We start from the raw sequence: 16,851 nt of genomic DNA, 5'->3' as shown, positions 1-16,851 counted from the left end.
TTTGTACAGATAATTACCTGTTTTTAATGTGTGGTTTTACAATGTACAGAGTGTAAAGACTTTGCAGTCTTAGCAAATCAGATTGTATGTGTTTTGTCATGTTCTCAGATAGTGCAGTGATGGCAGTTCAGTTTGCCTTGTTAAAGGTCAAGTCCACCACAGGAAAATGTTGATTTGAATAAATAGAGAAAAATCAAACTAGCATGTAAAATAAGAAAGTTACATGTATGACATTTTAAAGTTTCACTTATTTGTCAAAAAACAGTGATATGCACAACTCAGTGACATGCAAATGAGAGTCAATGATGTCCTATGCTCACTATATCTTTTATTTTTTATTGTTTGAATTATACAATATTTCATTTTTTACAAATTTGACAATATGGACCAACTTGACTGAACCATATTATTTAATAAACAATGCTTATTCCATATGTTCAGGGAGAAATTATTGTTGTTTCACTTGACAATGGGGAGAAAATTAGAATATTTCATATAATAAAATACAAAAGAAATAGTGAGTGGATGATGTCATCAGTCTCCTCATTTGCATACCGACCAGGATGTACATATAACTGTTTTGTGAAATTAAGCGGAACTTTAAAATGTCATAACTTTCTTATTTTACATCCAATTTTGATGAAATTTTCAGTGTTATGTTTGTTGGATTTTTCTCTCTTTATTCAAATAAACTTTAAATTGGGGTGGACTTGTCCTTTAATGACAAAGGAAGCTGTAGTAAATGGAATGTTTGTAAACATCATCTGTTAAACCCCTTTTCTTTTTCTTATTTTCTCTTTTACTCTACAGTTCTATTGCCATAATTACGTCACGTTTCTCCAAGAGATAAATGAGTCTACTAGCGTTCTGTGTGGGACAAACTCCCTTGCTCCGACATGTGTTATGTTCCCTACAGTGGTAAGTAGTACTTCTAACAAAGATTTTTGCACCAGTGGAAATCAGTGCAGAGTTTAGTAAAACCCTTTAAATCTAAAGGAAATACCGTAAGTGATTTAGAGTGCCATTATTTTTAAGAAAAAATGCATGCCTGTTTCATTTACTTTCTATAAAATGAAATCTATATTACTATAAAATAAGCAGTATCCAAAATACTTTCCAAATTATACAAGGCGACAGACAATAATTTGTTTTAAAAACACTTGAACCTTGAAACTTGAAACAATGTCAAATGTTAGCACAGAAATTGTCTATCACTCTTGTAAAATCATTTCTGTCATGAGAATTGAGTTTCTTTTATCGAGAAATAATACAAAAATCCTTCATTTTCTTGAGTGTAAATATCCCAATAGTCTTGTGACAGAATTTCTGACACAAACATCAGGCAATGGTGATACCAGACAAGATCAGTATGCAGTGTGAATGATATGATTGTGATGAGCATTGACATGTACGGCTGCTGAATGAATCTGAAAAACAGTTTTCGGTTCAAGTCCATTTGCCGTGGCATAAAAGAGCAATTTTGCAGCTTCCGTTTGCCACTCGTCACAGGCATCTGGTTTTATCAATCATCACACAATGAGAATGTCTAGTTTGTGAGAGTTCTAGGGTAATAGAGTTGCAATGATTTTAAGAAATGACCAAGATGGATCGATTCTATTATCTTCCCTCCATCATCAATATAAAAAAGTTATAATTTTTCAGATCTTGTCTTCCTTGCATTTTGGGAAGCAGCAGATATTGAATAGTCATTCGAAATTGTAACTCATTGTTGAGATACAATTTTGATTAATGAATTATGTATTGTTGAATATTTTATTGAATATCAATATCATATATTTTTTTATCATTGAATATTATTAAAAAAAAGAACTTAATGTGTGCTCTGAATGTTTTTTATTAATTAATTTTTTGTTCTTAACTCACAGAGCAGTAACTTAACAGCAGGTATTAACTGGCCTGCAGCAGGAATGTCGGCATCGAGCCCAGACCAGAAAGCTATGACCCTTATCAAAGTTAAAGGTAAGTCAGTTCTCACCATGTAATCCACCACTCATGTTTGAAGGACAAGTCCACCCCAGTAAAAAGTTGATTTGAATAAAAAGAGAAAAATCCAACGAGCATAACACTGAAAATTTCATCAAAATCAGATGTAAAATAAGAAAGTTATGACATTTTAAAGTTTCGCTTAATTTCACAAAACAGTTCTATTCACATCCTGGTCGATGTGCAAATGAGGAGACTGATGACGTCATCCACTCACTATTTCTTTTGTATTTTATTATATGAAATATGAAATATTCTAAATTTCTCCTCATTGTCAAGTGAAACAATGATTAATTCTTCCCTGAATATGTGTAACTAGCATTGTTTAATACTATATGGTTCAGTCAAGTTGTTCGTTATTGTCAAATCTGTAAAAAATGAAAAATTGTATAATTCAAACAATAAAAAACAAAAGAAATAGTGAGTGATGGACATCATCGACTGGCTCATTTGCATGTCACTGAGTTGTGCACATCACTTTTTTGTAAAAAATAATCGAAACTTTTAAGTTCCATAACTTTCTTATTTTACATCCGATTTTGATGAAATTTTCAGCATTATGCAAGTTTGATTTTTCTCTATTTATTGAAATCAACATTTTTCTTGGGTGGACTTGACCTTTAAAGAGCATTCCTATTGGCTCCTTTGCATAAAATGTTGCTATTTGGTATATGTAACTTTGCAGTCCATTGGTAATGTTTATGAAATCCTTATGTTTGATTGGCTGATAAACATTTTTCCCATGGTAGTAATAGCATTGTTTGAAAAAAGGGAAAAGTTCACCTTATCGACAAGTTAAAATTTCAAGCAAAATGTCTACTTTTCTATGCTGAATTTGATGCGAATACTTTGCAATTGCAGTAGTCATGACGATCATTTGGTAGATAAGAAATACAAGAATGGAAATGAAATAATGGTCCGAGGTTAGAAATAGCACATACTGAAAATGAATATGAGCTCTTATTGCAATTGTTCCCTTATTCCTTTCTTCAGATGGTAATATGGTCATATATTCTGGAGCGCCAACGAAGGCTGAATACTCTTATGCCTTCAGTCGTACTATAATGTCTGTGGATATGCCTAACAGCACCCCTGAAAGTGTGGTTAGGACAAATACAGATGTCTCAACCTGGATCGAAACATCATCATCAATGGGTAAGAAAGAAGGGATTATTTATTATATTTCACAAGTTGGGAAAATGGTAAATCCTTTCTTTTTAATGTAAGAAATCCATTACAGATTTTGTTAATTATAAATGATAATGAAAGGGGTTTTAATACTCGCACCATGCCTGCTCTGAGCATGTTAAGCCTGGGATTCTGACCTCTTTCAATTAATTTTTGTTTGTTAAAGTAGGTTTGGTCATGTGGTTCCCTCGAGTGAAGTCATCATTTTCATCTTTACTTCTTCTTAAACTGGTCTACCTGTCAAAAATGCGTATATGTGTAAAAGATTAGATATTTCCTGAGACAACTGACATCCCTTGTGTGTAAGTAAGCCCATTTCATTGGACAATTCTGTAATACTGGTCTCTCTTGGGGTAGACAGATTCAAACTTTCCTGGTACCCAACAATACCATGAGACAATCATACAAATAGTTTCATCTTGATGAAGCGATATGAAGAGGAGGATGTTCATTGTGTTTTAAACAGGAAGCAATATATCCGGCTTTAAAAGCGAAGGCTATTTGATTATGGTGCCCTAATTACCCTCTTACGTTATGAACTTTGTGATGGAATTCCTGCTTGGAAATCCAATTTAGGAGTACTCATTATAAAGGGAAAAAAAGTTGTGGAAGGTATTACTAAAAAAATAAGGTCTGAGTTCAAGTAATGATCGCTAATTAAAATGTCTGGATCAGATCTTTTTAATGTCATTACTTATATTGGAGAGCTCAGCATGTTTCTATGAGAGAGAAAAAAAACCTTAATTCTTGCTGGAGGAAATAATCACTGTGTTTATAATTCAAACCATTATATGAGGAGGAAGCTGCAATGTTGTAGTTGGCAATGTTGTAAATTCTGAACACAAGGGGCAGTGAAAGGGTAACTTTGTTACAGAAAGGGTCCCAGGTGTCATAATACGATATTAATAACTTCCTGACTGAATTAGAAGATGAAACCTGAAGTTAACAGGTTAATTTGCCGGGTACTGTGAATACTTCCTCCCTTCCAGTCCCGCTACTGTGATAAGTGAGGGCTTTCCCCTACATTTGATTCAATTCCATATTCAAATAATTTCATTATAAGTGTGATTATGAACATTATGATAAGTATGATTTTGAAAATCTAATATGTAGAAAAAATGCATGATATTATAGAAAGCAAAAGTTGAGAAACAAAATGAAGACACATACGTGTATCACAAGATAAGGTAATGGAAAGGGCTGTATTTAGAATATGTAAACCCTCAATATTGATTTTATCAAGAAGATTCTGTTATTTCCGTGATCTATAAATCTCATTTCCTTATTATATTCATGTGTAACCTTGACCAATTTGTTTTCTCAGGAAATTACAAGATTTTTTTTATTAAATTAGAGCTCTAAAGCACCTTGAAGTTTGTTAGAATGATTGATAGATAAAGAAGAATGTTCTGGGAAAACATTTTTGGTGGGTTTGATTTATTTAATGTAAGCTAGCCCGAAGGTCCTATAAAAAGTGTTATCATCATGTTTGTTAGTATTATTATGATTTAAATAATAGTTGGGTGTTATCGGGTTAGCAGAACAGTCCCTGTGCATAGGTTTTGTAACTTTGCATCTAATGCATCACTTATCACTTAAAACAATCATGGTGAAGAAATCTGAGGTACACATGTACATCAACAAATCATACAAATTTATTGCATGATGCAATGTTGATTACTCTTGGCCTGCAGTACATTTTTAGTTTAACTTGTTATTGATGTATTAAAGGGTTAAGATAAAAGAACTTTGAACAAGTGCTCTTTTAATCTAGTTGTTTAAAGTTTCATTCTCTGAAAGGGCTTGCAATATCACATTTTGAAACTATTGTGTATGAAGTTTCTATGTGAACATGATCATGTGGTGCATTGTTTCTTGAACCAGAGATTACCACTGTGACAAAACTTAAAAAATTATGCTTATTAGAGATGCAAATCCATGCATTGAAATATATTTTTAGTGATTTGATTGCACTCTGGTTATATCGATATTATGTGCTGATGGAAAGGATTTATGCTACTAATAATCTCTACACAAACCCGTAGATTTTAAGACATTGTTCACTATTGTGTCTATTGTAGGGGGTGGGGGTGGAAGACTTATCAAATTCATTGTTACAGACTAGTAATACTTGGACTTGGTTGCAACCCTAACAAAAGCTTGGGAACTGGAATTTTCTTTGAATGCCTTTAATAGTTCATGAAAGAAAGAGAAAACTTTTGGGAAAAAGTTTGGACAGAAAATGTACATCTCATTGCTTTGGTGCTATCAAGTCATTTGATTGCATTTCTAAAGACATTTCAAAGCATATCTATGACTTTTTAAAATTGAGCTTCTACTATCGCACCGTACATCAATTTCATGCACATTTGACTTCTCTTCCTGAATGGTGTGAATTTCCTCGCTGCATACTGATCGTTTTCAGCCGAGCAACAAGCACCGTGCCTGTGAGAGGCTCCTTCACCCCTGTCGTTGCGAACTATAAAGGAGAAGGCACATAGTCCAATTAAATCTATAAGGACTACCCCTGGTAAATGACCTTTTCCATTGCCCGGGCCATTAAGGTGTTAATGAGGCTTATGAAGCACCCAGTAGTCCATGGACAATGATCATGCCCCAAACTAGAAGGTTCTTGTGATTTTAAAGGGTCGCATCCAATCGAAAATGAACTATGAGTTTATTGTTTGGTGAAATGAAAGGGGAAGTTTAGGTTTATCAGTTACACTGTCAAAATGGTGTGGGGATTTTCAGGAGTCTAAAGGGAAATTGAAAGTTATAATGATTCTGATTTATTGTTCTAAATTGTTAGTTTTTAATAGCCTGTACGTGTTTTAGATAGTATATCAGTATTTCATTTTCTTTTGATATTGTCTTTGCTTCAAATCATGAGCACAAAATCAGCCTATCGCTAATATGTTATCATCTTTTCTTCATGGAAAAGCCAGAGGGGGGGCAGGGCACTAAAATTATATTTTGATGGGGGCGTGCCTCACGAAATCCTGAAATGGGGGTCTAAGGAACTGACTACATGTACAAGGTTAAACTGCAAGGTCTTGGGAACTAATGATATACCGGGCGGTGTAAAAAACAGGGTCTACGGAACAGGATTGCGGTACTGTACTACTACTAGGTACGGTGTGCGCTTGCGCCTTGGGTCATCAAAGCGGCATGTCCCTGTACTTTTGTACCAACAGTGCATATGAGCTTTTCATCAAATGGGTCACTGACACTGATACAGGTATCTACCACAAAACATGAGAGAATCGGGGCTCATGTACCAAGATATATATTCTTAAGCCAACATAATCACGCAGAGAATGTTTTAGTTTTATTTTCGCAGCAGGCAATGAACGAAATGCCAGCGGACTTTCTGACGATTCAACAATAATTGACTTCATGCAGACTTAGATTTTGGATTTGGTTTAGACTTGGGCTAAGAGTAGTAAAAGTTAATTTAGGTGTGTACAAATGTATTACAGAGTAGTCAGAGTAAGGGAAGGAAGGAGTCATGTAGGACTCGACATTTATCTTGAGGTTCAGGATAATGAGGAATCATCCCATGAGCATCTCATGGAATTGATGTCATTGTGAAAGACATTTGTTTATTACCTAGTGGTGAAAGAGTTGTATGTTTACATTTAATGTAGAGGAAATGTTTCTCTCATAGTATTGACTGTGAGAGGGTGTTGAGAGATTTGGAGGGTATTGTAAGATGAGTCATAATATATTTGTTTTTAATAATCTCACTGAGTGCTTTGATAATACCAGTACATGTTGGCCTATAGCATACATGTATGTATATACAACTACAGTGTATGTCTAAGTTTAATAGCTGACATTGTAATTTTGTCAGAATCCAGACTGAGATTTAAATGTAAACAAATGGAGTGGATATTGATTCTTTGATAGTTATAAATTTACAATGAAATGGTAGAAAATGTTTATGAATTGAGTTTGAATGTCAAAGTATATTAACTACAACATAGCCTACATGGTAACATGTGATGAAACAGTTGAGGCAGAAATAAAGTAGGGATAATGCTAGAGAGAAGTATAAATTAAAATTATTGAGAAAGATACTTAAAAAAGAAAATTAGCTGTGTTAATGGTGGAGATAGCAAATGATTATGGGGGGGGGGGGGGGTCATGACATGAGTAATGATTGTATGTAGCATGGCAATTGGCATTGAGGGAGACATTTCATGTATGATTATAAACTATTATGCAGGTGACAGTCTACCAATGCAGTGGATACTCCATTTAATAAAGGGCATCTTGACAGATAGAATCAATTAATCCATTATCATCAGTTATCCCATACCTAGAGGGATTAGGCTGTCCTTTCCTACCGCCATCATGCTCTGGCATTCTCGGCTGCACTTCACTTGAGCCCCGTGGAGGCTTCAAAGACGCAAGTATCTCCATTGTATGACAGGTTGAGGCTGTGAGTTTGTGCATCCTGCGTGCCATTCATGTTTTTCAACACGAAGACTATTTCAGGAACTTCTTCCCAATCCCTAGGAATCTGTTAATGTTATCTTCTCAGATTTATTAGAAAATCTTGAAAAATATAAAAATTATTCCCATGAGGTGCACTTTGAATTTAATACTCTCTGAGAGGCATTCATATGTACAGGTTTGCTTACAAATGATGTGATATTAGACGTTTATCATCAATGATGTCAAATTAACAGAACTTGTAGAACTTGTAGAAGTTATTAATGTACCCGGTACATTGAATGGGCCTGTTACCGTGAGCATCTTGTTCCAATAGTGACAAAGTGCAAGGTCTAACCTTTTGAGATTTATATTTAATAAAAAAAGGAACATTAGGTCGCTGCTGTTTTTTTTCAGGCCATACATTGCATTTCTGGATGTTTGTCTCCTAAACTATCTATTAAATTAACATTGTTTTTCAAGCAGCCTGATCACGTTGTAGCTGTGCACTACAATCCACCTCAAGATCAACCCCCCCCCCCCCGATCTCACAATACGCTTTCTTTTGAGGCATTGTCAGTTTAAGCAGACTAATTTCCAATCACTTCAGCAGAAGTGATTTCCAAATGCCATCTGTGCATACGCGATGTCTGGTTTAGTACTCCTACCACGAAGCTGTTGATCTTCCTATTACATGTCAATTATCACATCATCTGCTTGCTCCTGTCTTTAGAATTTGTCACCTTCAATGTGTCCATGCTTCAATCGGGCAAGGATGTCTATCTGTGCCCTCTCTGGTCTGTTTCAAAAGAATTACTCTTTCTTTGTAAATTAGGTCATCAATTCATAGCAAAAGCTGAAGTATTTTCAACAGTTTGTACATGTATGTACATGTATATGTAAGCCCTAAATGTGTACATGCACATCAGTGTAGGAAAAGTTGTATTCAGACAGATAATAATTTACTAATGATTGAGAAATATTAAACAAATGACCCAAATAATAGTCATACATACATGTAATACATTCAACAACAGATCAGAGAGACCTACATGTACAATGTAGATGGCAGACATTTCATCTTCATATTTGTTTAAAAAACTTCTCATTAAAGGGGGAATCTTTTCAAAGTCAAACATTGTGGTTTTAAAAGATTATTTGTAAATGATAGATGATAATACTAAATTAAAAATTGGATTTGGCATCTTTTTAAGTAACGGTATTAAAGTCTAATATCTGGTGAAATCTAAAGATTTCTTGGGGTTTTTCATTTAATTTTGGCATTTTTCTCAGACAGGTTTTCATAGTGCAGTTTCTAATGCTTTAAATATGAAGTGTTATTATAAATTAATTGTGTGATCTGATGATTTGATAGGGTGGGAACATGAAAAAAATGTATTTTTCATCTCACATAGACTTCATAATTCCGTATGAAATAAGTATGAAAATATCAGTATCAGCCATATTTTGAGCTTCTTATTTTGACATATATGTTTTGCATATTATATTGAAGTGATAGAATATATGATAAACTATACAAGTAAGCTTCAGACTATTTTATTATGATAATGTTTAATATGTTCTCTTCAAGTAGTTTCAACCTCCCATTATTGAGGAGGGTGGAGCTCATTATATATTTTTGATCATCATACTTTATTATCAAGGTCGAATTTGAAGTTACACAATATTTTTCAAATGGCAATTAAGTATGAAAGCTAAGAAACCACTTTGTAATTTGTTGTACCTAATTGATATCCATTTGTAAGTTTCACAACCATATTACTTTTGGCAGTTTCTGTTCTATTGTTTTGATATTAATTTTGCTTGTATTGGTATTAAATTTAGTGATTTAATGGACACTCTGTTATAAATGGCAATTCATACCTAATTATCTATTCAATAAAAAATGATCCTTATCCGACTATAAATACATGTAGATCTGTGCAAACTTATGGTTCGATGATCATGCCATAATTATCAGGGAAAGTCGTAACCACACCTTTAGGCAGATATCAAATGACATCCTACATCTGTTTTTTGTGAAGATATCGTTTCCGTGAATGGAATAATGACGTGCCTAGGCCTTGTCTAATTATCCACTAAAAAAATAATTTTCCTTATAATATGCTCCATGAAGAGGATGTGTAAAGATGATCAAGGAAAAATGAAACTGAGCCTGAAAGCGGTTGAGAAGAAAAAGCTCATATTATAGGCCTTACATGAACTTCTGTGTCTGCTTTTTCGTGAAAGTATCGTTTCCATGACTGGCACCATGCCATGATTGGGCTGTACTTAAATTGATTATCCACTCATCCCCCCAAAAAATCATTTTTCTGTAAAAGGATGCATCTTCCTTGAAAAGATGATAATTGATAAATGAAACCGAGCCCTATAAAAGCGGTTCAGAAGATTCAGCTCTTTTTCGCCTGATGTGAAAAGTAGCGTAACCTGACACTGGCTAGTGGGTATAAGGAAATATAATTTGTTCCATTGTCAAGCACATTATCCATGCATAGAGCGATGATTGGTTTCCAAGACAATCTCTTTCCCCATTTACTTTGGTATTTCTTTTGAAGAACATTGAATTTTCTCCATTGAACATTGAAAATAATGATGTGTACATGTAATACATTAATGATTGATGATATGCCGAAGATGTTTGTAGGCTCATGTACTGTACATATTTCATCTTGACTCATAACCTCCCCTTATGTCTTTAATGGAAGAAATTACAAGGTAAAATTGAAATATGATATTGATATTAAAAACCTGTACTGGTACTATGAGGACAAACATTTAGTGGTCAACACTCTGGGAGAAATCAAATTCCCCTAACTTTCTGGAATAGTTTAATATCCTTGTAATCTTCTCGAAATTGACCTATAAATATGGTAGTGATATTTTTATAAGGAACATCCTGGTTTTGCTAATACCCGGTCATTTCAAATTAAAGTGAAATTGAAAGACGACAGATTTTGCCTTGTCATTTCAAGATTTATAAGAATTTGTTTATGTGGGTTTTCAATTTTTGAAACGGGTGGGGGGGCCTTGTATTGTTTTTTTTTAATAGAACACAACCATAATTGTCATAGTCGGTAAATTTTCCAATCTAAGTTCAAGAGAAAGGGGCAAATTTTTTCATTAAATAATTCTTTAAATTATCAATGTTCTTTGCAAAGAGTTAGGCTTACTGTGTGGGCAGCTGTATGAAAACTGATTTTCTCTGGAGAAAGTGATTATCATAACATGTTGCACATACATGTATATATGTAGTCCTTTCAATGGATATGAGGGTTTTCCTTTTAGTGTTAAAATTGCAAAATTCTATTGGATTGTATTTACATGTATGAATGCAGATATATTATAGATCTTTAAAAACTCATTTAAGTTAACATTTAATGTAGTTGAAAATTTACACCGTGTATCCCATTCACTATAAACCCACACTCTCCCAGTAAAAAAGCAGGCTGTGGTCAATCAAACAAGATAGTTATCTTTCTACGTGAAAACATTTGCAGCATTCTTTTCTGTTATTTTGTAATGTTCAAAATCACCATTTAAGCAGATTCTATTTAATCTCCCACATTATTTCATACAGTTTATCTTTTACAATGTATATATTTTGGTGTCTTAATCCCTTACTCCATGTCTTTTCTCACTATCTGTCTGATTTTACAGCTCCCAGTTTTATTGGGGATCCAATCGAGTACAATGGGAAGGTGTACTTCTTCTTCAGGGAGGAGGCTGTGGAAGCAAAGAATGTGAACAAAGTGGTCTACTCCAGAGTTGGACAAGTCTGTGAGGTAAGAAGTTACCCCCTTCTTTCCCCGCCCCCCCCATCTTTCCCTCCCCCTCCCATTTCCACCCTCTACAGATTTTTCCCTCTTTCCCTGAAGATTATCTGTTCAAGGATTTTTTGGTAAATCCTTCCTGCTTATTTAGTTTGTATCTTGGTATGCTATAGCATTTTTATAATATTTTGCAAATTTTTTTTTAATGACATCAGCTATTAGACATCTATCAAGGTAATAGCTCGACACAGCCACAGATAAACCCTCCCTGCTTGAGGCTTGGACAGACCAAAGACTAATATCCAGACATCCACTTGACTCTTCCACCCTGTTCTTTCAAAATCAGTTGCATGTGATCACCCTTGCTATCAAAAGAGGGCAGGGAAACTGGCAAAGAAGAAATTGGTCAAATAGGTGGATTCCTCACCTTCCAAATCAGGGAAAAGTACATATATTCTGGGTCCATAGCAGACTCAAAACATCAAATGTAAGTCTGAAAGTCCAATAAGTTCTTCTGAATAGATGAAAATAAATTGGCTGGTGTGAAGCAAAAGTACTCGCCAAAGAAAAAAATTAATGGGTATAGTTTACAAGAGCTGTTTTATGGTTGCAGAGGAAGTGAAAGCAAGATGAATGCGAATTCTTCTCCATAGAATTGTGAATGCTCTGTCACATGGTCTGAAAAGTACAAGAACCTACTAGTTACTGATCTTGTTTGAGAAGATACATGTATGAGCCTTCAAAATATGTAAGGTATATGTATAGGAGGGGGGGGGGGGAAGGCTAATATGAATTTGATAAATCATATTATTCCGATCTGGGAGGTTTGACTGTTCTCAGTTCTAAAGGGCCAGTCCCTTCTCATGCTTTAGACCAGTTAATCTTCCCCAGGTTCAAACCAAGTTTATCGTAATTAACCAGGCTTACAGACAATCTCAAGGGCTTAATAGTCAAGGTTAGATGCAAGCTTGTGGTTTGCATAGAGCTGGAATACATTAATTCATTTCATTCTCTCAATGGATTTTGTAGATCTGCCTCCTTACATATGGTTTTCATTGCAGATATCTCATTTCAATCCATTCTTCTCAGATCAGTGGGTTTAAGTTCATATTGGGTACATACTGAATCAACTAAGGCAGATATTAGGTAGAATTGAACCCAAAGTACAGGTTGTCTGGATAAAAAGCTATAAGACATTGCATTTATTGAAGAAGATAATATTTCTAGTCAAACCTATTTTTATTAGAGTTGTGTAAGGTATAGTTCCTACTTCCTAGAAAGCTGTCTTTAACAACTCCTGTTTTCAACTTGGTTTTTGGACCTCAGGTAGAAACCTTCCCTGTTCAGCAAGTGACATTTTAACATCTACATGTATTGTTTTCATTTCTAACCATTAAAACGACTCACTTTTGTGTCATTAGGAATGTAAAGACCCGAGGAGGTTGTGTTAAGTGTGAGAGAGTGCTAACCTGAGGTAGGATCTGATGAATGAATTTTTAAAGAGGAGGGGAGTATTTGTTATTGAATGACAAAAAGAAAACCTAATCATTCCCCAAAGTCATAATTATCCTCCCTCGTGGAAGATTATTGGTGTCCAATGTCTTCCACAATCCTCTTGGCTGGCACTCACAGACTGAGTTTCCTGTTGTACCAACTACTCATGGGGATTTGAGTAGCATATCAAGTTCATATACTGCTACAGTAAGAAATATCCCAAGAAACAAGCATTTTTTTTTAATTCTCAAGTGCTGGGAGGAGAAGGAAAATATTTGCCTGGGGTAGAAAACTGTTCTTAAATACCACCTCCATTTCTGTATTTGCTTGAACTGTTTGCATTAATCAAACCACACTGAAAAGGGATTTTGTGGTATAAAACTATTGTAATATTTAGTGGGGTCAATGACATTGGTATTCATAATCACAGCTATTTTCCCAAACCTCAATCTTTTCGAATTAGGGTACTTTCACTCTTTGAGTTTAACCAGTCAATATCGGCATAGTCATCTGCTCATGTACAGGAATTTAGATATTTGAAGTTTTTTTTTTCAAATTGGCAAATATTCACCATTTTTTATCTAAAATTTTGTAAGATTAAACAATTTTGGAAGGATTTGAAAAAAAAGTTTTTTGGAGTATACAGAAAACTCTCATATGATTGGACTACCAACCTTGAACAGAAAAGCTCTCATCTACATGTACTCATGTGAACTTGACTTGGCCTTAGAAAATCTACAGAAAATCTTAACTACATAATGAACATTGGAAGAAGCATACAGAATTTAGTTTTAATATATTTATGCTGTGACACAATGAATGCAAACATTTTCTTCTCCAATCTTGCTCTTTACATGATTTTTTTTCACCTTGGCTAATAATAAATGAGACCTAGAGCCTAGAGGTACATTTTAAATAGTGTGAGCAGTGTGTATAATAGAAAGGTAATGAGGTAAATAATTATCTCTTTGATTGAAGAGTTTTCCAGTCAGTTAGTCATGATGTGAGGAGCTGATACCTGTATGGGGAATACAGATGTAGATTCATGAATTTCCCTGCTGCCTTCCATTGTTACTTATCGGTCATTCATAAATCCTTTTGGTCCTGTCCCTGAAGTATGTTTAGGGTTTAATTATGATATCTGGAATAGGAATTTTAACAGGCTATAGCAAATGTGTGGATATGATAATTTGTGTCTGTTTTTCTTTTGTTTGAAATTACTTCTCTTTTGTTCATCAAAGAAATATACACTGTACATGTACATGTATATCTCGCTTCAATCAAATTTAGTGGAAATATGGGGGAAATACTAAATAGACACATGCAAGGATTAATGAGGATGCAAATTTCCTTAGATTCAAGTATCTAGTTTTATGATACTGATGACTAAAAATGTTGAAAAAATTCTGGAAGAAATCTGATATTGGGAAAAAAAATGATGAAAAAAATACAGCAAAAACTATTTTCTATAAATTATTTGGCAGAGAGAATGTTTTCTTGATTCTGTGTGAACCCATTTTATAGCATAATTTCTTGTTTATGACTCTTGACATTTGAAAGAAGTGACCTTCTCACCTTGTAGGAACACACTGCAATCATAATTTGTATCATTTTGAAATAAATCACTCCCCATATCCACACACATGTCAGAACAATATTTGTTTATTTTAGCTCTTCAGGAAGTCTGTTGACCCCCAATTTTTTTTCATATTCGAATAGAGTATGGATGGGAGATATGATTTCAAGTCACATTTGACCCGAAATTTTATCATGACGTCATCAAAATGGCGTCGGAACTCAAAATTCCCATTTTGCTACTTATGACGTCATCATAATTATGCAAATTTGACTCTAACTCCATAAATATTGGTCAATTTTCGCTCAGTTTCTTATATGTTGTAGCTGAGGACTTACTCTATCTAATGGATTGGCTTTATTTACATTTTAAGGAACGGATCATCCTAAAAAATTGCGATTTAAAGAGGCATGTCATTTTGCTCATTTTGCGTGTAATCTCTATGGGAAATGTCTTTTTCTCAAAACTGGATTTTACATTCCTCTATTTCGCGAGCCATATCTCCACTATTTCTTGTCGGTTTTCTTTGAGCTTGGAGTATGTTGTAGCTGAGATTCTAAGCTATCGCGAATGTGATCTCTATTTTCTGATCAGATGCCGGGATCATGCCCGTATTTCTCTTGCAAAATTGGATTAGAGATCCTCTTAATTTGCTTATGTGTAAAGTCTATGGGAAACAGTGTAGCTCAATTGGTAAGGCATCATACTTGCGTCCTTAGGGTCCAGGGTTCGAGCCCAGGGGTGAACATCAGAATTTTCCCCCCTTTTTTTCTTTTCAACATTTCACAAATAGTCCTTTATGACCATTACAATGTATATAAAATAAAACATTGGAAAATAAAAGAGATTAAAATCCCTTTTAATGATGAATATGTACATGTACAATATGTGTATGACCTACACTTTTTTACACTATTTTCTCATTTCCCTCTTTTTCAAGAGTATTCAACACATTGTTTGCAAAAAATTTAATTTTTATCATGATGATCATATTGATCTCAATAACATGCTGATTGTCTTCGTGATCATGAAATCAGAGACAGATCACCTAATTCGTCCTCATGACGAATTAAAATTCTAGTTTCTTTTTGTGTTACAAAGTGCATTGATCAGATACCATGAATGTTTTTAGTGCATTGATGAGATACCACAAACGTTTATTCAACTTATGGTGTATGAATATTGTGATGTTCTCAGTACAGGAGATGATTAACCCTTTTTTAATCAAAGAACATTATTTTTGTAGGAAATCAATAACAATATATTTCATGTTTTTTTAGTAACTTTTAATACCACATACAGGGAAGAAATTCTTACAAAGTAGACCTCTGTTATTTTTATATGCCACATTGCCAATTACCCTTAACACCTGAACCACATTTGTAAGTGCCTTTCTTTACATGAATTTACAATTGTTGTTTCTTCTAGTCCATCGAGTTTGAATTTCTATTGGGTGTGAAAGATCCCACCTGTGTTTTTGTGTGTATTTGTTATCATAAATAGAATGAGCTGCAATATGAGCATGGAGAGCTAGGAGAGTTCACACATTGGGGAAGTATATATCACAAAGACATGAGCATATTAAAGATCCAGACCGGACCCGAAAATGAAATTGATAAATTATATACCAATCGAAAGCTTATAAGCTACTAAATACAGCAAGGTATGCTTTATGCATTTTCACCGCTTCCCAGCTGAGTATTTTGCTTGTGAATATTCCAATTATCGGGCTTCGAACCCCGCTTAGAAAATAGGCTTTATTATGCTTTTCACCTGCCTCGAGACCGTGACGTCACGTTGTGTAAGAAGCGTCGTGATTCCATAGGTTTGTACACAGAAAAACTGGGTGATTTTTTGCTTTCCAGATAACGCATTTCATTCTCTTCACTTCTATCACAGAGGGATATCACATATATTTTTACCCACAAGCTTGAATTTATGAAATCTACAGTTTTGAACTAGTTTTTGCCATATTTTATTTCCTGCTTATTTGGCGCAGATTTGAATTCTATCTGCATTTAGATTATGTATAACAACTTTTCCTGACATAGCAATTTAGGCCCAATAAGAGCCAAACAAAGAAATCACAAAAAAGGTAGTGAATAGTTGTAGGTTTACAACAATTTGAACAGTGAATAATTTTGAGTGCCATTTTCATCTGAAAACGAAAAAAAAATATGGATTCATAACATGGAAATGGAAGAAAATACCCAATGCTTTTGTACACAAACCTATGGAATCACAACCCTCCTGACACAACGTGACGTCATCATTTCCAGGCGACGTGGGGGTGCTCAATCGAAGCGTACTTTGGAGGAGCAGTTTCTTTGATTTTTATTTAATATTTGTCAGAAATGGAAG

At 34.4% G+C, this 16,851-nt stretch overlaps 1 protein-coding gene across 1 annotated transcript; it reads left to right on the top strand.

The window, feature by feature from the left end:
• The first annotated feature begins 456 nt into the window (after window positions 1-456).
• LOC129261613 (semaphorin-2A-like) lies at window positions 457-14,341 on the top strand. The gene is made up of 4 exons (XM_064100123.1): window positions 457-918; window positions 1,887-1,980; window positions 2,998-3,159; window positions 11,308-14,341. The coding sequence occupies exons 1-4, from the start codon at window positions 904-906 to the stop codon at window positions 11,550-11,552; spliced, it is 516 nt and encodes a 171-aa protein (XP_063956193.1). The 5' UTR covers window positions 457-903; the 3' UTR covers window positions 11,553-14,341.
• Window positions 14,342-16,851: the final 2,510 nt, after the last annotated feature.

This window comes from Lytechinus pictus, chromosome 5, assembly GCF_037042905.1.
Source record: "Lytechinus pictus isolate F3 Inbred chromosome 5, Lp3.0, whole genome shotgun sequence".
In the NCBI taxonomy this organism is placed as follows: Eukaryota; Metazoa; Echinodermata; class Echinoidea; order Temnopleuroida; family Toxopneustidae; genus Lytechinus; species Lytechinus pictus.
The sequence above is the reverse complement of the archived record's forward strand: the minus strand, read 5'-3'. Positions and strand labels throughout refer to the sequence as shown.

Bases quoted from the DNA above. Each gene is read 5' to 3' on its own strand.
- LOC129261613 (XM_064100123.1), top strand. The intron at 1,981-2,997 runs GTAAGTCAGTTC...TCCTTTCTTCAG, and splicing joins GACCCTTATCAAAGTTAAAG to ATGGTAATATGGTCATATAT. The intron at 3,160-11,307 runs GTAAGAAAGAAG...CTGATTTTACAG, and splicing joins CGAAACATCATCATCAATGG to CTCCCAGTTTTATTGGGGAT.